The 21,982-nt window shown below is 51.4% G+C and overlaps 1 protein-coding gene and 1 long non-coding RNA gene across 11 annotated transcripts; both read right to left on the bottom strand.

The window, feature by feature from the left end:
- Positions 1–29: 29 nt before the first annotated feature.
- On the bottom strand, positions 30–11,204 carry ZNF205 (zinc finger protein 205). 10 transcript variants are annotated; one of them, XM_053671524.1, is made up of 8 exons: positions 11,104–11,204; positions 10,279–10,388; positions 6,940–7,095; positions 4,171–4,384; positions 3,776–3,867; positions 3,513–3,692; positions 3,291–3,411; positions 30–1,246 (listed from the first exon to the last, which is right to left on the bottom strand). In XM_053671524.1, exons 3-8 carry the CDS (start codon positions 7,012–7,014, stop codon positions 204–206), a joined length of 1,725 nt encoding a protein of 574 aa, XP_053527499.1. In that variant the 5' UTR covers positions 7,015–7,095; positions 10,279–10,388; positions 11,104–11,204; the 3' UTR covers positions 30–203. The 10 variants fall into 10 exon arrangements, with proteins under 10 accessions (XP_053527499.1, XP_053527500.1, XP_037010544.2 ...); XM_053671525.1 differs by having other exon boundaries at positions 10,279–10,411; positions 11,104–11,189; XM_037154649.2 differs by lacking the exon at positions 11,104–11,204 and adding an exon at positions 10,863–10,988.
- A 405-nt stretch (positions 11,205–11,609) lies between these two features.
- On the bottom strand, positions 11,610–17,962 carry LOC119056277 (uncharacterized). The gene is made up of 2 exons (XR_005083853.2): positions 17,780–17,962; positions 11,610–11,920 (listed from the first exon to the last, which is right to left on the bottom strand). It is a non-coding gene; the product is annotated as an uncharacterized LOC119056277 (long non-coding RNA).
- Positions 17,963–21,982: the final 4,020 nt, after the last annotated feature.

Genomic DNA, 21,982 nt, shown 5'->3' with positions numbered 1-21,982 from the left:
CGCCCCAAGACGGAGCAACAGGCCATGGCTTGAATTCCAAGGCCTTTAATTTACAGCTAGCCTGCCTGCTCTTCACCCTAACTCGTTCCCATGTTGCCATGCCCCACCCCATGCCAGCACCTCCCAAACTCCCTTCACTCCTTCTCACTGCCATTCAGCTACCCTTACTCTTCCCCAGCACCTGGCGCCTCCCTCGCGGCCTCCTAGGTGGGAGTAGATGGGGGCGCTGCGAGAGCACCTGCCGCCCCCAGCATCAGCATGGCCAGGGCCTTGGGCCCTGTGGTATGGATCTTTTCATGCCTGTGCAGGTTGGAGCGCCTGCTGAAGCTCTTGCCACAGAGAGGGCAGGAGTAGGGCCGGACACCACGGTGGGTGCGCTGGTGGGCAGTGAGGTGTGAGCTGTGGCTGAAGCTCTTGCCACAGTCAAGGCAGTGATAGGGCTTCTCCCCCGTGTGCGTACGGTTGTGTGCGATGAGGTTGGAGCGCTGGCTGAAGCACTTGCCGCACTCGGGGCACGGGTAGGGCTTGACCCCTGTGTGAGTGCGCTGATGGGTGACCAGGGCTGAGCTCTGTGTGAAGCACTTACTGCAGATGGGACACTTGTGGGGCTTGGCACCTGTGTGCGTGCCCTGGTGGGTGACCAGGTCCGAGCGGCGGGTGAAGCGCTTGGCACAGCGGTCGCACACGTAGGGCTTTTCACCCGTGTGGATGCGCTGGTGCTGGATCAGCGTAGAGTGGTGGCTGAAGCTCTTCCAGCAGGAGGGGCAGGTGTAGGGCTTCTCGCCCGTGTGGATGATCTGGTGCTGGATGAGGTGCGAGCTGCGGCCAAAGCGCTTGCCACAGTCCGTGCAGGCATAGGGTTTCTCACCCGTGTGGGTGCGCCGGTGCGTCACCAGGTGGGAGTGCCAGCTGAAGCCCTTGCCACACTGATCGCACCTGTAGGTCTTCTTGCAGGCGTCGCCGTCAGGGACCGGGCCCTCCCCGCTGCTCTCGGGGGTGCCCGTTCCCCCCTCGCTGGGCCTTTCTGGGAGGCCGCTGTCAGACAGGCCTGGTTCCAGCTGTCTCTCCTCCTGGGGGCCTGGCTGCTCGGCATCTCTGGCCGGCCCCCATCTCTGGCCGGTGGCTGCTTGCTGCGCACACTGCGGGACATCCTCCTGGGCTCTCCCTGCCCTGGTCCTGAAGGACTTCCCATCCCCAGGGACTGCTGGGGATGAGGTCGGCTCTTCCTTTCTCACCTCCGCCATTCCTGGAAAAAGAATTTCCAACCAGAGAGAAGCTTTTGTGAGGGACTCAAGAGAATTCTGGAGATGGAGAAAAGTATAAGGACCTGAGGGGAAGCCGGGAAATGAGAGCCACCGTCTGCAGAGGAGGGAAGGCCAGCCCCTGCCCAGGGAGGGCCGTGTGTCCGCACCCCACGGGAAACAGAGCACTGACAAGGGGCGCCTGGGGCTGACGGTGACAACCCACTGCCTGCCCACCACCTCTGAGTCCACCTCTCTTCTCTTCCTCTCTCACCTGCAGACGCGAACTTGAGGTCTCACCCTTGCCCTGTACTTGGGAGGCCCAGAAAGTTCCGCTTAAAGGAAACCCTGGCCAAAAAGAGATGCAGTGCTCAGTGACAGAGCTCCTGGGCTGCCCGGCAGGAGATACTGCCCCCTGAGAACTGACAGAGCAAAAGGGGAACGGTGCAACTGTGGAAACACCACGTAACACCACGTGACCTCTAACACGGCACAGGGTCACATGGCCATCCTCTCTAGGAAGCACGTCCCAGGGTCACCACTAGACATACTCTTTTCAGGGCTGAGGCAGGGCTCTGCCTTGTCTCCCTGAAGGAGCACCAGAGTAATGGGGAAGGGGCTGGGCCAGGTCAGCTGCCAGCAACCCTCTTCTTCACACAGCCCCGACTGTGGGCCCAGCAATGTCTCCCACTCCTGCACCCACCCCTGCCCAGGACCGTTGGCAATAAGGGCTCCTAGGGGAGGGCCTGGGCAAAGAAAGGCCAAGTGAGAGGGCCTGGGACATGAGGGGCCAGGAACGCCACCCAGAAGTCAGGGACTAAAGGTCCATCTGCCGAGTCCCCGGATGGGGGCCTGAGAATTCTGGTGAAGTCAGTAAGAGAGCAGAGGGCCTGGCCTCCATGCACTGATCCAAGCCCCATGAAAGGAAGGAAATGTGTTGGACAAACTGGGTGGTTTAGGTCAGCTGTCCCCAAGCTTTTTGGCAGTAGGAACCAGTTTTTCCATGGACAGGTAAGAGGGAGCTCAGGCAAGCTTCCTTTGGGGATGGTCCCTAACAGGCCACGGACTGGTACTAGTCCGTATCCCAGGAGTTGGGGACCCTTGGTTTGGGTTGTTCGTGAGAGCCATCATGAGGCTACAAATGGGTGCTAGGTTCCCTCTGCTCTCCCAGGACTTGCCCAGACCTGCTGATAGGAACCCTGGGGGTGTTAACAACAGGTGGTAGACAAACCTGAGATAATTAAAGGAGTGAGCAGGGTGGCTGAGATCTTGGGGCCCAACAGGGACAAGGGAGGGTCTCGGCCCACCACTGAAGTCAAGGGGTGCCATGACCAAGCCCCAAGCTCTGCTTACACTAGTAGGTGTGCAACAGATGTGTATTGACAGAGACTAAATGAATGAACGAATAACAATGAATGCACACTGAGTTTTCCTTAAGATCTCAAAAAAGTGTGCCGAGAAAACGAGAGTCTGAAAGTGAGGAGTCAAAGCCCAGGGACATAACTATTTACGGTGAGGAAAACCGAGAGCCAAGGCCCCTCAGAGACGAGGACGTGCCCCTCAGGGCAGACGTTACTGATGCCATGTGCCCCTACCTTGGGCACGTGGCCCTGAGCCCAGTTTTCTGCTCAGACATGTCTAACACTGGGCTTTGAGGAAGAGGCGGGTGAAACCACAGGGAAAGCAGCACAGAAGAACCAGAGAAGCAGAATCTCTAGGTCAGCACTGTCTGATACAACAGCCAACTAGCCACATGTAGCTATTTTAGTTCAAATTTGAGCTGATTAAAATGAAATAAAATTAAATACTCACTTACTCTAGCCACACACTTCTAGAGCTCAACAGCCACTATCTGACTCACGGCTACCACTGTAGCCCGTACATGGAGCACACCCATCACTAGGAAGGTACTGTGGGAAAATACTGTCTAGGTGAACAATGAGCAGGTTTTAAGACTTGGAAAGCTGGGAGATGATGGCAGGACCGACCCCATCTCTGACATCCAGGGGCCTCGGGAAGTGGTCGCCCCATACAAATGCCAGCCCTTACCCAAGGCCAGCCCATTTCGCTTCTGCAGGACATCCCGGTGGAGACTCTGCTGCGGGTGGTCCAGCCGCCCCCACTCCTCCCGGGAGAGGTACAGAGCCACATCCTCAAAGGTCACTGGCATCTGAAACAACACAAAATGCCTACTCTGCAGGACAAGCCACGACATGGTGGAGGGGCCTATTGGTGCCAAGTTGAGGCCAAGATGAAATCCTGACTCCTAACCTGCTGCCCGGGTCTGTGGGTGAAGCAGGAGTTGCCCAAGGATGGCTTTTGGGGACAATAAGGCGACTGTGTACAGCAGAAGACAGGAGACAAAAACAAGAGGCCTTCTTTTCTGACACCACAGCCAAAGCTCAGGCTCTCCAGCACATTCCCCTCTGGCCCTGGCCCTTGGGTCCATCCCTGAGATCCAGAGGATGACTCGGTCAGACACTGTCCCTCCATGCCCTTATATTCCCCTCCCAGCCTTGGACAGGGGCACTCACCTGGGACCAGGCAGTGAGGAGCGCTGCAGCCATCTGCCGGTCTCTGGTCCTCCCCTCCTGGGAAAGCACAGGGATCTGGGGGGAGGGGAGGGCTGAGAGAGGAGAGAGGTCCTCAGGGAAGGCCACTGCATCCTCGGGGCCTGCTGCTCCCTGAGCAAGCTCATGCCTGGCACACCCACAGCTGCCTCAAACCCAACCTCGACCCCACCCAAGAAGAGGGTCAGTAGGCTCTGAGACTGTGCCAGGATGACCACCGAGAGGCAAGTGGGCAGACATCCAGGCACCTCTCCTAAACATGGCAGAAACCCCTTCCCTGCCCACCTGGGCTGTGAGCCTCCACCTCTCCCCACAGCTGCTGCCCGGGAAAGCACCTCTCTCCACATCCCTCTCCTCACCTCCACCAGGTAGAAAAAGAGCTTTCTCCTTAGAGCCCTGGCTCAGGCACCTCCAGCTCCAAGCTCCTTGAGCCCTTTCCTCCTGTGACACCCCCTCAGGGTGCAGCTCTTGCATCTCTGTTTTAATGTAGGGTGACTCCTGAGTGGCTCCAAAAGGCACCATGTCCTTTGACTCGGAAAGCTCTTCTTGACAAGGATGCCCCTGACCTGGAACCTAGGAACAGCAGCCCTTGTTAATCCTGAGATGGAGGCTGGAGAAGCTCCACATCCTCCGCAGCCTGGAGTCCCTGCACGGACAGATGCCGAGTGTGGACGAACACACGACCACATATTAAACACACTTGAGGGACCAGCCTTACTTCCTTCTCACGACGCCAGGCACCTGTGCATCTCCTGCTCACCCGCGAAAGGGAAGGAAGGCAGGCCTGTGAAGACCCTGCAAGGTGCAAGCTGGCCAAGTGCCCACAGGGTGGCTGCCTGTTTCAGTTCGAGCCTTGCACCCCTAACAGCAGTGTGGTTATTATTTTTAATATACGAAGAAACTGAGTGCAGAGGGTTGAAAATCCAATGACTGGTATTTTTATACAAAGAGGACGCAGAACGTGAAGGAGGCCATGCAAAGACAGAAGCAGAGACTGGAGAGATGTCATCATAAGCCAAGGACACCTGAAGCCCCGGCCGCTGGAAGAGGCCGGAACAATCCTACCCGGAGCCTTGGGCAGGAGCCCTGCCGACACCCTGATTTTGGGTTTCTAGCCTCCAGAACTGTGAGAGAATAAATTCTGGTTGTTGTTTTAATATTTTATTTATTTGTTTTTAGAGAGAGGGGAAGGGAGGGAAAAAGAGTGGGAGAGAAGCATCAATGTGTGGTTGCCTCTCATGTGTCCCCTACTGGGGACCTGGCCTGCAACCCAGGCATGTGCCCTGACTGGGAATCGAACCAGCGACCCTTTGCTTCACAGGCCTGTGCTCAATCCACTGAGCTACAGCAGCCAGGCCAAATTCTGGTTGTTTTAAGCCAAGTTTGTGACCCTTTGTTATGGTAGCCCCAGGGAACTAATATACCCAGGCTCAGAGATTGGACAAGGGCCCAAGATCACGGAGTGGCTCAGCCAGGATTTGTATGAAGTGTATCTGACTCCCGAGTCATCCATAAGGCCACCATGTCTTTAAGGTGACAGGGAGGCATCATGTGGCCTTGGGCATATCTGGCCTGACTCAATTTGGTCGGAGCAGCTGGAGTTTTTTAGTTTGGAGAAAAAAGCCCGACAGTGCCCCAGGTGTGCCAAAGCCTGATGCCCACCTGGTGTGGAAGGAGAGCTCCTCTCCAGCTCACCCCCTTCGGCACCACCCCGCCCAGTGGGGCTTCAGGGCCCTCTCCACTCCGCCCCCCTCATCACACCAACACCAGCCCAGTGCTCTGGAAGAAGAAGGAGCAGGCTTTAGTCGGGTGACCGGGGCTCAAGCCCAGAGCTGTTCCTCACTAGCCATTTGACCCGGAGCAGGCAGGCACTGTGTCAACCCAAACTTCAGGAGCTCTGGTTAAGTCACTTCCCGTCTACTGGGAGGCCCTCGGTGAAACTTCACTGTCATCCACTGCATGGGACTGGCCAGCCTTCTGCGGGAACTCATGCCTATCCCTCCTGTCCCCCCCCCCACCTCCCTCTGTGTCAGGGTCTCAAGGGCAAGAGCACAGGGCAGGAGTCAGAGTGCCTGAGAGCCACGGGGATAAGGCAGGCTCCAAGATCCAGCTGCTCCACTTTCCACACAGACGATGCAGGACAGAGCTGCCTGCCCCAGAAAGTTCTGGATAAACACAGAAGAACAGTGCCTGTAGTTATTGTTATTACTCTACTGTGTGAGCTGACAAAACCCAATGTCAGCAGAGAGTGTTACAGACGTGTGAGCCCCGTGGGTTTTACAAAGGCATTTTGGAAAGGAAACCAAACCACAGTAACAATTCTTTGTGCTTCTATGGTAGGAAAAACAAAGCTAATACTTGATTTGTGCGTGTACTTCCGACCACCAGAATTACTGGGTGAGGGGGCACAGGCCTCTCTGACCTGGGTTCCGGCTGTCGTGGGTGTTCTTGTATTATGTGTCACAGTACCGGTCTCCTGCAGGCTGATGAACTGCTTACAGAGGACTCTCGTGCCCACTATTTCCTGAGCTTCCCAACCACCTGCATGACACAGTTGGAATGACAGGTACACGATCCACATTTTACAGATCATACTACTGGTTCCCAGAGGCCAGAGTACTTGCCCAAAGTCACACACCTGGCTGCAACTGACTCATATTCTTCTGATTCCAAGTCTGGTGACTCCGGTCTCCCCAAAGGTTGTAATTACACACACAGACACACACAACATGCACAGGAAGGCCTAGATGCTCAGAGCCAGAGAGAAGGGGTCCCAGGCCACTGACAGTATGTGTGGGTGGTGGGCGAGGGGAGGCTGAGGCTTCTCTGTGTGCTCTGGGTGCTGTTCAGGCAGCTGGCCTCACCGGTGGGACCCCTACAGAGCCCAACTGCTACCTCATGTGGCCTGTGGTCTGCTGACGGAATGCACCAGGCCAAGCAACAGGGTTCTGCAGAAGTCAATTCCCATGTGAAAGGTATTTCCCATCATACCGCCCCCTCTTCATTTCCCACTTCACACCCATCCACCAGCCTTGCGCCCCAGTGAGTCTAATTCTTCCACTGGCCCAGATGCCTTGATGTGAAGATCCCATCCAACTCCAGTGTTTTCCAGAGCACACCTCCCTTACCTGGCACCATGTCCATACCTCTCGGGCTCTCTCTTTGTCCTGTGGAGCCTGCGTGCTTCCACAGTCTGCAGACATTTTCTATCTCAGAGCTACAAAGCACAGCTGGGTCGTTTCTCCTTCTGTTGGCCAAGCCCCCTCCAGCTTCTGGCCAGGAGCCTGGAAGAGCAGAAGAAAATCAGCTAGTGCCTCCTGGACACCTCTGAAGTGCCCCCAAAATCCCATGTAGGGCCAGATTCATCCCTATTCCCAATTAAAAGTAAAGTCTCCTGCTTGGCTGGTGTGGCTCAGTGGATTGAGTGTGGGCCTGTGAACCAAAGGATCACTGCTTCAATTCCCAGTCAGGGCACATGGCTGGGTTGTGAGCCAGTTCCCCAGTGGTGGCACTGCAAGAGGCAGCCACACATTGTCGTTTCTCTCCCTCTCTTCCCCCTTCTCTAAAAATAAATAAATGGAATCTTTAAAAAACAAAAGCCTCCTTGATGCCATCCAGTGGCCTCCCTCTCTGTCTTGGGGGCCCTCATTTCTACAGAATGCTATTTTGTGTCATTCCCTTTATCATTGAAACAAAAGCCCTGCATCTCAGAGCCATCAGCTCAGGGAAAGTCAGAGCTGACTGGGAATCTGTATCCCCTGTCATTAGAAGCCAAAAGATCTGCAGAAATCTTACAAAAACAGGTGCTGTGTGGGGCCCCCACTGCCACAGCCAGCTCAGCTGAGGAATACAGGCCCTGCCGCCCCCCTGGTCTAGGACACACATACACCCTGTGCTCCACCTGACTCAGCCCTGCCTGGGGTCCAGAAATTGAGCTGCCCACTCTCAACAACCCTCTCCGCGGCTGTAACCTCCCACCTGGGTTCGGGAGTCCATTTGGCGTCCTTCCCCTTCCCCAATATGGGTCCAGGGCCCCTTTTCTCCAAGCCCCCCACCTTTGACCCCGTTCCCTCCTGCCAGCTGGCTGCCTGCGCTGCTCTCCGGATCTATGTCCCCTTCCCAACCCCCCATCCTCACTGAGTTGGAGGTGGATGGGACACCTCAGCCAGCGGAAAGAGGGCCCCTCCCCTGGGAAGGGATTCTCAGCAGCTTCCACCGGGGAAAAGGGAGACGGGTGGAGACGGGGATTAAGGACAACAGGAAGTCCCTCCCAGATCCCGTTCCCTACGTGGCTACAGTCCTAGAGGGTTCCTGGCTTCCACCGTTCCGGGGTTTAGGGTCCTGAGTCCAGCTGCACCTGCTCTTGGCCAGGTCACTCCAGATATGCGCTGGCAGCTCCCAATCACTTTTCCGGGCACATATTATTCATAATGCCAGCCAAGCAGGAGCGCCGATATGGGAAAATACATTTTATGGGAGGATTTTGATATTTGACATTTCAGAGAGAGCATTGCAGCCGCCCTCACAGGAAAAAGGGCACTTGCTGGGTAGAGATTTATGATGATCCTTTTCAGCACCCTTCTGGGCTTCTGAAGGTCTACAGAGTTTCTGAAGTCCATAAAGACATCCCTGGATTTTATTTAAAGCCCCCAGGCTGGTCCACAGGTCCTCTGGGTCCCCCACAAGACTGGCACAGAGTTCTCTCTCCATAAGAAACTTAGGAGAGGCCTAGATCTGTCCTGTACCTCCATGCCCTACACCTCCAAAAGATGTGCAGTCAGTTTGATTTTTCTAAAGGCCCCCTACCCCAGCTCACTCTCAAGACTAGTATTGTGAGAGTAAAGGGGTCTTAACCAACTATTATGGAGTCCCAGACCCTCAGACATCCCTGGTGGCATCATATCCACCTCCCAGTCAGGAAGGGGGTAGGGGTCAGCCCTGCAGTGAAATTCCAGGAAGGTTCATTCCTCCAGGAAACATTCCCATGCCCACTGCCTTCAGCTCATAGGAGACCTGTGAGATGCGTCCACTTCACCCAGTAAGACAGGCATGACTGGCCCCTGTACCAGCCCACAGGTATGCTGCAAGGGGTCACAAGGGTTTAATTTTTTAAAAACTTACTTTCCAACATTTAAATAATTAGAAGAATTAAAATAAAAATGGGCCCTGGCTAGTGTGGCTCAGTGGATTGGGCACAGGCCTGTGAAGCAAAGGTTCGCCGGTTCCATTCCCAGTCAGGGCACATGCCTGGGCTGCAGGCCAGGTCCCCAGTAGGGGACACATGAGAGGCAACCACACATTGATGTTTCTCTCCCACTCTTTCTCCTTCCCATCCCCTCCCTCTAAAATAAATAAAAAAAAATATTTTTAAAAATAAAAATGGATTTTCTTGAAAAATTAGAACATCTGGCAACTCTGGACCTAAATTCCCCACATTCGGGACCTGCTCTCCGATTGCCACTGCAGCATTTTGAGATTGCAACTCAACTTTTGGAGTTAAACATGTTTTAGGAGTCCTAGTATTCTGACCCATTCTATTGTCACTCTGATGAACTGACAAACCCCTAGGGGTTTCCAGGTGTTTTAATCCTCAAGGTAGAGAGAGATATACAAAGGTACAGCAAAAGTCAATATTATTTTCAAGCCAGAGAGAGCTACAAAATGAGAAAAAGCCACAGGGAGCCCTGGAAAAGATGAACTGCTTCATCTGTGAGCATTTTTCCATCGAGGAGGAGCACAGCCAGTGTCCACAGAAGGGGCCTTGCTCCTGAGATGGATCATTTCAACCCAAGGCAGTCCCAGGAGTGCACCAAGTCCCAAAATGAGTGGGTGTGCCCTGATTCCTGGGCAGAAGTTTCTCTACCAGACAAAAGAGACACTTCGGGGATATTGAGGAAGCCCAGAGATTTGGATCCCATCAGGGAATCGCCTAAACTAGATCAAATGAAGTCTTAACATTTAACTGTTCAAAAATTATTTATTGAGCACCTGCTATATGACTGACATTAACCCCTTCTTGGAAATGAGAGGAAACCCTTCCAGGGCTGGCTCTAGGACTGAGCAGGTCTAGAAGGAAATGCTCTCACATTTGCTGCATGGGAACTTCTATCCCTGAAAGAGTTCATAAAGGCACCCAGGCAGGGTGATTAAATAAGTAATGTAGAGAGCAGAACCTAAATGCATCCAGCACCCAGGCAGTACCACAAATGACCGGTTCTTTGGTTTAAGACCAGAGTAGGGAGGGACTTCAGAGGCCTCAAAAAACCATATTTTGTTTAAATAGGGCAGTTGGGGCCTGGTATTGCAACACTGGAGGACTTTTCAAGAGAAACCCAAAAGAATTAGATTTCTATGTGAAATCTCTTGACTTTTAAATATTGGTGACTAAATTTTTTTAACTCCATATAACTCCAGCAGAAAACACCTGCTGCATGGCTCACAAGCAATCAGTTCAGGGATGTACTCACCTCAGGAGCCTGTCACAAGGGTATCAATCATGGATGAAGGCACTTATCCAAGCGAGCTTCAGGCACGGGAAATACAAATGCCAACTCTGATATCAGGCAGCTTCATTGAGCTTGAGTAAGGAGAAAATGCTACCTTCAGGAAATAAATCATGATCTACCCTCAGAGACTGGCTTGCGAGCTAACTCAGGTCTTAAAGAGGACTTCACACACACACACACACACACACACACACACACACTAATAAAAAGTAGAAAAAAGAATAATCTGAAGTAATAAAAAACAACCTTGCATTGATTAAGGTTGCCCAGGCTGAAGACAGGGCAATGCAGATGATCTAACCTTAGGAAGCAGAGAGCACAGGAGAAAATAAAAGAATGCGGGAGAGGCCATGAAGAACAGGAATAATTGAATAAACAATAGGGAAAATGTTAACCATCGAAACAGAAAGAAAGAAAAACAGTATTAGATAGAAGGGGTTCCAGGACATTTTCTTTGAAAACGTTTTTCAAAGAAATAAAATAAGAACCCCTAAGGCTACTGGAGACCAGGATGTGACAGTGCACACGGCCGGCGGCCCTCTCACCCCTAGAGGCTTGGAGGCGACTCCGCGGCGCGGTCCCCTACTGAGAGGCGACGGATGGGACGTGTTCCGAGCCTCGGAAGGCCCCGGAAGCCAGTTCTCACAGCCGCTGCCTCCCGCCTGCCCAGCGCAGAGCACCTATGCTTGGAGCGTGTCGCCCAGGCAACGACGCTGCTCCGCCCCTCGGAGACATTGGCTGACGCCCCTACCCCGCCTCTCCACTGCACCATTTAGCCATTCTCACCTGCACGCTCCCGTCCGCGCCCCCGAGGGCCTGCACGGCCAAGTGGGGTCAACTTGGTGCCTTCTGACCGTGGAAGGTGTGCCGGCGTTTTCCATCCGGCTACCCCATTCCAACTTCCGGTTTTGTCGGCTCTCTCGCGGCACCAGCTATGGATCCCGGGTGCAGGGCTATTTGAAGGGGTGATGACCGCGAGGCGGACACTCCCAGGCTCTGGGGTCGGCCGGGGGAATTGAAGCTGTCTGCAGAGTGCGTCCGCCCGAGAGCGCTGGGCTACCGTGCTAGAGACCCGGGGCACAAATTCCACCCAGCCTCCCAGGACTAGAGTCTCCTCCCACACTCACCTATTCTGAATTTTGTTTCAAAGATTTTGTTTCAAAACTACCGTATGTCGCTGACCTGCCCCCACTCTGGGTGTCTGTGTGACACATCTTAGAATTTGCTCAAAATAAAAAAATAGAGGATAAAAACTCCATGCAGCATGTCAAAGACAAACAGCAGAACATCAGTTAAAGCGGCGGAAAGATTTTATTCAATAGCTACTTTTACCAGGGGGAAGAGCTGAGCGCCACCTAGTTTGGGCGTTTGGGAAAAGGGAGAATGAGGGAGTGAGAGAACCGGGTTCAGTAGAATCAGAGAAGAGAAAAATCACAAAAAGCCAGTCCATGTAGATGTGATTAGGCCAGGTGTGTCTGTCTGCTCGCCGTGAGATACAGAAGTCAGTGGTCTATCCCACGGAGCAGGAAGACAGAAGGCCTGTCTTTCCTGGCGAATGAATGCGTTTCAAAGAAATGACTCTCAGGTCCGTGACAGATGGCATCTGTATTGTAAAAGACATATATTCACAATTATAAGCTCTTTTTAGTAAATGCTCTAAGAAAGTGAGGTCAGGGGCCAATCATCAATCATTTAGCTAGAACAAACAATTAATTCTACTGGCAGCAGTGCAGCGTTGAGTTTTTTTTCAAGCAGGCATATTATTGGCGGCGGAGGGCGGGGGGGGGGATGCGGAGGGGCGGGGCTAGGGTCATCCTGTCCTTACGCTGTTAGAAGCCAGGCCATAGTTGGGTCAAGTCTCTTAGCGCAGGTTTGGACGCAGTGATTGTGTGTCAAGAGTCGGCACTTCTCCAGTGGTGCCCTGCTGTTTTTTTAACTATGGCTTATTCCATCATAAAAGCTATATCAGTTTCTTTAACCAGGTGCCTATTTAGAATCCAGTTCTTGGTGTCCTTGCCTTGCAACTGAAACTACCCAGCAGTTATTATCATGGGGGCTTTGTTGCTTCCTAGTGGGTGAGCAAGACTGACATCTGATTTGCAAACAGGGCAGGCAGAGGGGCTGCCAACCCCAAGCTTGGCTCCTGATATCAGCCCTGATTCTGGCCTGGCAGACTCATTTTCCTGCCCTGGGCAAGCTCCAGGAGGACAGAAGTCTCCTTCCTAGACAGCAACACCGAGTGTTTCCTTCCACAGTTTTCAAGGCTGGCATTTCAGCTTCAGCCAAGCAAGCCACCTAACTTGACAGGGTAGACTGGATATGTTCCCCAAACACCCTCATCCCACCTTCTGGAAACTAAACAGCTTACAGTACAGGGAGGGCCGGGACACTGTGGAAACTAAGCTCAACAGTCACCCTGGTTGGCCCTTTGAGAATAAATTGTTACCTTTCCTTAGAGGTTGGTGCATTTTTAGAAAACTAGGACACTGCCATCATCCCAAAATACCTGTAGCAGCTGCTACCACCACCTAATACTATCTGATACCTAGTGTTCCTTAATCTTGGGTGGAGCTTCAGGCTATTTTCACTCTTGTAAGACATTGAAGCAGGTGGAAATGGGGACACTCAGAAGGCTTTCTGACCAGCTCAGCATCAGGAGGCCCCTAATGAAGGTTCCTCACAGGAGTAGATGGCAATGGCACCTAGGAACCAACCCTGTGGTCCTTTTCGGCTGATGTCTTCAGCCCTTCATCCTGCCGCAGACCCTGACCCCCACCCACCAGCCCTCAGACTCATTCCTGTATGCATAATGTCGTCTTTCACAAGAATCTTTTACATTCCGTTTACTCCATTGAGTATGAAAGAAATGTAGATATTCCATTTGTTTTTATTTTATTTCATTCTTTTAAAAATTCCGTTTATGTGACTTTTATAATGTGAAAAAAAATCAACTAATGATAAAAATCGGGACTCCTTGGAGAAATGGCTGATCCTAGGCCTGAGGCAACAAACGTACTAGATGAGCCCTGGCCTGCAAACCAAAAGGTCACTGGTTCAATTCCCAGACAGGGCACATGACTACATACCTGCATTGTGGGCCAGGTCCCCAGTTGGGCCTGTACAAGAGGCAACCAGTTGATTTGTCTCTCCCTCTCTTTCTCCCTCCCTTCCCCTCTCTCTAAGAAAGAAAGAGAGAAAGAAAGAAAGAAAGAGAGAGAGAAAGAAAAAGAAAGAAAAACTGTATGAGTTTGCAGATGGTGGAAGGGGAAGTGGTTTAAGTTCTCTAGACAACAGGTGGCAGTCTTCTAAAGATGAACATCTACATACCCCGTGACACAGTGATTCACTCCCGGGGACAAACCTAGTAGTAACTCACATGTGTGGTCACTAGAGACATACAAGAACTACTTTAAAAAAAAAGAACTACTTGATATAGCTCCAAACTAAAAACCACTCACTGTCTAGCCACGATAAATAAATAATGCAATGGGGTAAGCAACACATGGATGAACCCCCTGCTGTGGAATGAGTAAGACCAGAAGAAGAGTTCCAATTGTGTGACTTCGTTTACATAAAAGTTCAAAAACAGACCAAACAAATTGGTTGTAGATGGAAGAATAGTGATGATGGGGGAGGGGAAGTGAAGAGAAGGGGACACCAGAGGAGCCCCAGAAGTGTTGGTAAGTTTCAATTTGATCCGAATGCTGTTTAAAGGGCTGTTTTCAGTTGGTAGAAATCCATCACACTCTTCATTTTTGGTTTGTGTACATTTCTGTATGCTACATTTAAAACGTTTAAAAAAATAAAGTAAATGAGGAGAAACCAGTTCGGTCATTGCTACGGTCCAGGCAGGAGATAATGGCGATCTGGACCTGTGTGACAGCCCTGGAGGTAGAGAAACAGATTTGAAAAATATGTAGGATGTCAGACCTGTGGAACTTGGAGACTGGTAAGATGCAAGAATGAAGTAAAGTGAGGGGGGCACGAATAAATCCAAATTTCTGGTTTGAGTGACTAAATGGATTGTACTACACTTACCAAAATAGAAAATACCAGAAAAGAAGTATGTGCGATGTGAAACATTAATTCATCTACATTTAATGAGGATTTATTATGTGCTGGGCATTAGGGATACAACAATGAACTGCAACAAAGCCACTCACATGGAATTTGCATTTATTTATGTGGTTGGACAAGTTGGTTTTGAACATGGAGTCTGAGAGATTTTTATGAGACAACCAAGCAGCAATGTCAAGTGGACAGAACTGAGAGGGACACTGCTACAGAGAATGGTTCCTGGGGCCACAGAGGCTATGAAACCACCAAGGGACGTGTATGAGTTATCTCTTGCTGTGCTACAAATGATCCCAAAACACTGCAGTTTAAAACAAATACTTGTGCCCTGGCTGGTGTGGCTCAGTGGATTGAGTGCCAGCCTATGAACCAGAGGGTCACCAGTTTGATTCCCAGTCAGGGCACATGCCTGGGTTGCAGGCCAAGTCCCAGTGGGGGGCAAGCAAGAGGCAACCACACATTGATGGTTTTTAAAAATATTTTATTTATTTATTTTTAGAGAGAGGGGAAGGGAAAGAGTTGGAGAGAAATGTCAATGTGTGGTTGCCTCTCATGTGTCCCCTACTGGGGACCTGGCCTGCAACTTTAGGCATGTGCCCTGACTGGGAATTGAACCAGTGACCCTTTGCTTCACAGGCCCATTCTCAATCCACTGAGCTACACCAGCCAGGGCACACATTGATGTTTTGATGTTTCTCTTCTCTTCCTCTCTCCCTTTCTCTCTCTCTAAAAATAAGTAAATATAAAAATTAAAAATAAACCAAATATGCTACTTGTTATCTTAAGTTTTCTGCACACAACAGGGCTTAGCTAGGTGCCTCTAGATCAGGGTCAAGTTATACTCAAGTTGTCAGCTGGGGCTGTGGTCTCATCTTAAGGCTTGACTAGGGAAGGAGAACCCACATCCATTGGCCTTGATTTCTCAAAACATGGGCTCCCCACAGACATGGCTCCCCCCTGGGTGAGCAAGCAAGAGAATGAAAGTGTGCATACGAAGGCCCCCAAGAAAAACCAATCTGTTTACAACCGCATCTCAGAAGTGACACTCCAACACTAACCAGGCTGGATTCTGTTTATTAGAAGCAATAACTAAATCCAGCCCACTCTCAAGTGGAGTGGATCCCACTAGGGCGTAAATAACAACAGGTAGGAAGCACTGGGAGCTGGGAGGAAATAGAGTGCGAAGAGGTCCCCTAGGCCAGCGCCCTTGTAGGATGCCAATAGTCCATGGTCAGGCAAAGAAAGAAAGGTTGATGGAGGAGAAGAGACGCTGGAGAGGTAGAAAAAATTAAAAAAATAGAAGAGTGTGGCTTCTAAAAGTCAATAAAGTTCTAAGGAAGATGGAAGTTCAAATCCACCGAGAGGTCAAGCTGGGAACCCATGAACCACAAAGACATGGTCCATGGCTAACAGACCAGCGGGAAGGGTAGATGAAAGCCAAATAGACAAAAAAGAAGCAAGTGAATTACAGACTAACAAGTGCTGTGAAAGAAATTAGAGTGCAGAGAGAATGCTTTTTTTTTTAAGTTTTAAAAAAAATTTTTATTTATTTATTTTTCGAGAGAGGGGAAGGGAAGGAGAAAGATTGGGAGAGAAATATCAATGTATGGTTGCCTCTTATGAGTCCCCTGCTGGGAACTGGCCCACAACCCAGGCATGTGCCCTGACTGGGAATCGAACCGCGATACTCTGGTTCACAGGCCCGTGCTCAATCCACTGAGCTACGCCAGCCAGGGCTGAGAGAATGCTTTTTAAAGAGCAAACAGAAAGTGTTCCCAAGGAGACTGAAATTTAAGAATGAAGAGGAACTGGCAAAGTGGGGTTGGGAGTGAAAGCACCCATTCTAGGCCAGGACAGTGAGGTGGGATCAAATAGGCATGCTCAGGGATTGAAAGGTGGTGACTGAAATGTGGCAGGTAAAGGAAAAGAAGTTAGATGAGATCCATGGTAGGAAGGGGCCTTGGATGGGCCCCAGGTTGAGCGTTTGGGAAGAGCTTGGAGCAGCAGAGTGAAAGGAGTCAATTAAACTTCTTGCCAAAGCTACACAGCAGCAAATGGCAAGCTGAGGCTGCAGCTCAGACCTTCAAATCTTGAGACCTCCTGCCAGTGAGAGACAAGGAGACGAGAAACTTGGAGGACAGCAAATCTGCAGACACTGAAGAAAGGCCGGCACATGCCAAGGCTCACCTTGTGTTCTTGTCAATATCCCTAGCATTTCTGTCCCAAGGCTACCCTTCAGCGAGGGGACTTGGGGTGTTTCCTCAGTGAGGTGTCTGGCTGTGCCATAAACACCCCAAAATTACTCCTTCAAGATTGTGACTACCCAGAGGGAAATGTTAGGGGCACAGCTGCAGGAAAAGGTGTTATTAATGCAGTTTAGAGACACACACTTAGGCCACCGAATTAACCAGAGGCTAGCTATTCAAGGATCATAGCACTTTTAATAAGAATTTTTTTCCTAGAGTTGGAGAAGGAGTTTTCCCTTCGCCCTGAACTATTCTAAATGGGAAAATCCTATAGAAGTTGAAAAGACAGAGAAATTTGTTTTTCCTTTGAAATTTCTGAAGATGAAGACACCATCAGACAGCACTGTTGGGTCCTTTTGCTGACCTAGCTGATAAAAAAAATGCCAAGGTAACAAGGAGAATAGTTGAAGTTTACATTTTGAAAATAATTTTAGGAGCTATTGAAACACATCCCAAATAGGTAGATGAATGTTAAAAGCTCCTTGGGGACGTGTTTATCGTTTACTAAATAAAGTAACAATCCACCAACTTAACAGGCATTGTTATTGGTTCCTGGATAATACTCTGGGAGAGGAGAATGTATTTTCAAAGATCAGGAAGAATGTGGAAGGAATTAAATGTTCACTAAGCCCCCCTTTTTTCCCCCTGCAAAGTAACTTCAGTTAATAAGAGAAGTCAAAAGGAATCTCTCCTACAGGGACCTAGTCCTGCCGAGACTGCAGGCCTCATGGCGGTAGCACCTGTCCGTTCCACTCAGTCCGCGGCCCTGGGGTCGGGGACAGTGCGGGACACACATTAGGGACGCAATGAATGACTGGTGCAAGCACGTGGTGAACCGTGAGCAGGAATATTAGTCAAAGCCCATCATGGGGGCGGAGGTTTACGGACGAAGAAGGCCAAAAGTTAGTGTTGGTCTTCTCTCACTCCGGGCCTTTCTGCCTGGCTAATATTTCTGGTAGTTGGGTCAAGCAGTCTCTGCTTTTCTGACATATTTCCAGAAAAAGTGTGAGCCTGAGTGGGGGAGCTGAGGAAATCCATTAACATCGAGCCCCGAATTTTCCCGCTGCGCTCCCAGCCAGCCAGCTGCCGCAGGCTCCGCGGACAATGCGGGCCCAAAGCCTGGAGACAGGTCGGATCCTTACCAGGGCAGGTCGCGTTCCTGCAGTTCTCCTGGTTCATCCACCCCCACTCCCAGAGGTCAAGTACGTGGCCACGTCCTCGAAGGCCATAGTCATGGGGGAACAGGTAAGTTCTAGGGGCAGGAGCAGGGGCAGCAGCAATGACCGGGGTCGTCAGGACCCAGGTCAGGTTCTGAGGGAGGTGCCTCCGCCTGCCCCTCCCCTCAGCCCCGCCCAGGGGTGGGGTTTCCCAGCCCGCCCAGAGGCGGGCGGCGGCAGCCAGAGACTGGGAACTCAGCGTGAAGGATCCGCACTATGGTGGGGGTGGGGGCCTGGCTCCGGGGTGAGCGGCAAATCCTGGAGTACCTTGGACCACGCGAGGCTGCTCCTCAGCCAGTTCGTCCGTCCTGATAATGTGCCAGGCGCTAGGCTAGGCGAGGGGGACGTGGAGCACACAAGGGAAACCCCACTGTCCGCAGGGGTCTTGCGGTCCAGTGAGGCCCACACTAGACAAATAAAGAAGCCAGAGAAGCCCCGGTGCTAAGTGCAGGAAAACAGTGACCCTGCAGAAGAGCCAGACCGAGCACGGGGTCCGGCCCCTACAGGCTTGGGCCGACGGGTGGCTAGTCCCCAGTCTCTGCCCACTGTGTAGGTGGCCCCAGGTCCCCAGGACAAGTGGTGCCGTGGAGATACACCCTCCAGGCTGCCACCTGGAGCACAACCAAAAAAGCCCCTTTAGAGCAAAGAGAAAAGTTGGACTTTGTAGTTAAGAGTCAAAGGTGAGTCACTTCCCCTCCCAGGAGCCTCTGCTTTGTCATTGGTAAAGCCGGGGTCAAAAGCCACCTGGCAGCATTCTTGGGAGGATTTTAGGTGGCAGTGTTGATGGCTCCCTCCCTTCCCCCATTACGCAGTCCTATTTTCTTCTTAGCACCCAACACTGTTTTCTCCTGCGCCCTGGCGTGAGCAAGCCCCTGAGGTCAGGGCCTGTTTACTTCTGTTTCCTCAGCATGTACCACTGTGCCAAGCGCAGGGCAGATGCTTGGCAAAGATTTGTTGCATGGATGAAATGCCTGGCAAGGAGCCCAGCACACAGCAGGCATTTTAAAATGGTAGTTCTTCTCTGTTTCCCCCAACCCCCAACAAAAGTACAGGCTGGCAGACCCCCAAGGGGCATAGGACCAGTTTTCATTAGGAGGGGGGCAGGTCTTACTTGAATGGGTAGATTCATAAGCAGTCTGAGGTTGGAATCTGGATTCGCCTCTGTCTTTATTTCTCTGGCCCCGCCCTGCCTTCTCCCCCACATCCGCTCCCAAGCTGGGAGTTTAAGGGTTAACTCTAGGAGGCCCCCTCATCACCTGCATGGGACTGGGGCTGGGAACTTCCTGTTGCATTTTCCTGGAGTCCTTCCCCAGGCTTGCTCATCCTGAATCTGGTCCTGTGGGCCTCCGAGAACCCCAGCATCTCTGTCCTTGGAGAGGGGACTCTTGAGTGGTGAGTGGCAGAGAGACCTGCGGTGCAGGCTGCCAGGATAAACATAGGGGTCATAGCAGCTTGGATAGAGAATTGGGGGTGGGGTGGGGGTGAGGGTTCCAGGCCTGGAAGGGGGATTAGGTAGCTGGAGGAAAGTCGGGAGGGTGTGGGTGGTCCTTGCTGGGGGGAAGCTCAGAGCCTGCAAGATCTGTGGACCTGTGGTGGAGGGGAGGTCAGGGAGGTTGCAGGAGGTTCCTATGACGAGGGCTTGCAGTATCCACTGGAAAGGGAAAGGCAGGCTCCACATGCCCCCGGAGGACTGCCCAGCCTCACCCACTCCGCTCGCTCAGCACGAGGAGTGGAGCCCGGCCAACAAAGATAAGCCACTCCTGCCAACTGTGTCCAGGGGGAAAGGACAAGTTCTTGGCTGAGGAGTCCCCACTCTGGACTCTCCTGTTGTGTGGGTGAGTTTTATGGCAGCAAGTCTACCGTGGGCTCCAAATTCTGTTGGTCAAATATTAGAGGGTGAGTGTAGCATTTCCCCAACTTACCCTGCCCAACCCCCACAGATATGCATATTAAGGAAGCTTTTGTGTGCTGGAGAAGTGAGGTGGCGGGGCCTCGGGAGTCAACTTCCCTTGAATTTGAATTCCACTTCTTTCAAAAACCTTTTGGTGAGACCTCATCTGGAGGTTCCAGCAGCCCTGGGTACCTAGGCCCGATGACTGGAATTTGAAAAACGCTCATATTGTCTGATTCACACTATGATATTCTAGCTGAGACAAGACAAATCACACAGCGCTGGAGGGAAGCTGGTCCTTTTCTGTCTCCGAGCTTTGGCACAGCGGTCAAGATCAGCATTCTCACCTTAGAGCAAAATCTTGTCTCCACCTGGGGTGACCGTGAAGAAATTACCCCTCCTGTCTGAACATAGTCTTTGCACTTGTCAAATGGAGAAAGAATTTGCCCCGGGGTGGAATTTGCTGGGAGTGGGAGTCAGCAACCCATATAACTAAGCACTCAGAACCTCCCAGCTGTTAATGCAGGGTCCTGATTACACGTGATCAGTTCTCTAATTACTTTGCTCTTGCTACGAAAACAATGAAACAAAACCCCATTTTTTGAATATGTAGTAAAGACCTTTTCTGCACAATTTTGAATGCATTCATCAAAAATTACAACTGCGAGGCAGCCGTTATATTCTCATTTTGTTATTTCTACTAACAAACATTGAAGTCACTGCAGGCGCTGGTGAACAGTTACTGAAAGAACCAGTCTCTTCTTGAAGACCAAGGGAAGAAAAGAAACACAGTCAAACAAGGTTGTGGCACAGGGTAACACCGGCAGGGGCAGAGACAGGTGGCTGGTGTGTTGTGGAGTACCAGAAATGAGGGGCAGTGGGTTGAAGGAGCCAGAGAGGAAAGGAAAAGCCCCGTGTAGGGTCAGATGACACAGTGCAGGAAAGAATGAACGTTGGAGAGGCTGGGGGTAGACTGAGGGGCCGGGGTCCGGAGAAGTGCTGGAGGAAGGAGGGGGAAAGACTAGAGAGAAACTGGAAAGTGGGAGGGAAGCTGGGGAGATGCAGGGCTGTGGGGGAGGGGGAGGCTGGAGGGATGGGCGGGCCTGGTCAGGTGGTCGGGATACAGGCCTGAGTCTTTGTTTTAGCTTCTCTGCCCTCGCCCGCTCCTCTGAGAAGGAAAATGTAGGCCCAGGCTTCTAAAAATAGACAGGTTTTCTCTATTCTACTATTTCACACTCCACTCATCCTACCCAAAAAGGAGGTTTAGAGAATCCTCAGCCCTGTCTCCTCTGAGTCCCCTTTTAAGAGGGTTCAACAAACTGTTCAAAGGTCAGGACTAAACCCCCTTTCCCCTGGCTCCACTGACAAGGTTGGGTTACCTTCTTGGGCAAATGTTCGTACTTCTGAGTATTGGTGTCCTCGGCCGCAAAATGGGGACAGCTGTTAGCTGTGCTCGTTTGTATTATTACCTAGTAATAACGAGAAGGACGATAGCTAGCTCTTGTGCACACCCACCACGTACTCCCTTTAGGGGGTGGAAAGTGATGCTGAAGGCTTTCTTATTCCCCCACCCCGATGTCCGTAAGGAGGGGAGGTAAGTTTGGGAGAAGCTCATTTGTAGCCCTGAGGCTGGAGAGCAGGGAGGGCAGAGAGCAGTTGGGACTTGGGTTGCCATATCCATAAAATAATTCCTACCTGTGTTAAGATGTAAGTGTTCCCAAGTTCTGTAACAAAACTACAGGCCTGTTCAAAAAAAGGGTAAACCTTCTGGGTTGTGCTGAAGGATGAAACTGAGTCCTTGTGAGTATGACTGAACTTGGGGCAGCTCCCCCTTTGGTAGCTGGGCAACCCCCGAAAAAGGAAGTAGCCCTACAGAACCCTTTGGAGCTTGAGAGGAGAGGAGGAGGGGGCAGTTGTTGTCACATGGACCCAGTGCCCCCTGGTGGCCAGTTAGAAGCACTTTTTATTGCTGGCCAGACTCACAGGGATGGATTCCTCCTGGAGGGGTAGACCAAGGAAGACTATGGATTGAGCGCGAGCCTGCGAACCAGACAATCGCAGTTCGATTCCCAGTCAGGGCACATGCCTGGGTTGCAGGCCAGTTCCCAGCAGGGGATGCATGAAAGGCAACCATACATTGATGTTTCTCTCCCTCTCTCCTTCCCTTCTCCTCTAAAAGATAAATAATTTTTTTTAATCTTAAAAAAAAAGACTAGAATTTTAAAAAATCATAATAG

This window comes from Artibeus jamaicensis, unplaced genomic scaffold, assembly GCF_021234435.1.
Source record: "Artibeus jamaicensis isolate MK-2021 breed Jamaican fruit bat unplaced genomic scaffold, CSHL_Jam_final contig_700, whole genome shotgun sequence".
NCBI classification, from domain to species: Eukaryota; Metazoa; Chordata; class Mammalia; order Chiroptera; family Phyllostomidae; genus Artibeus; species Artibeus jamaicensis.
The sequence above is the reverse complement of the archived record's forward strand: the minus strand, read 5'-3'. Positions and strand labels throughout refer to the sequence as shown.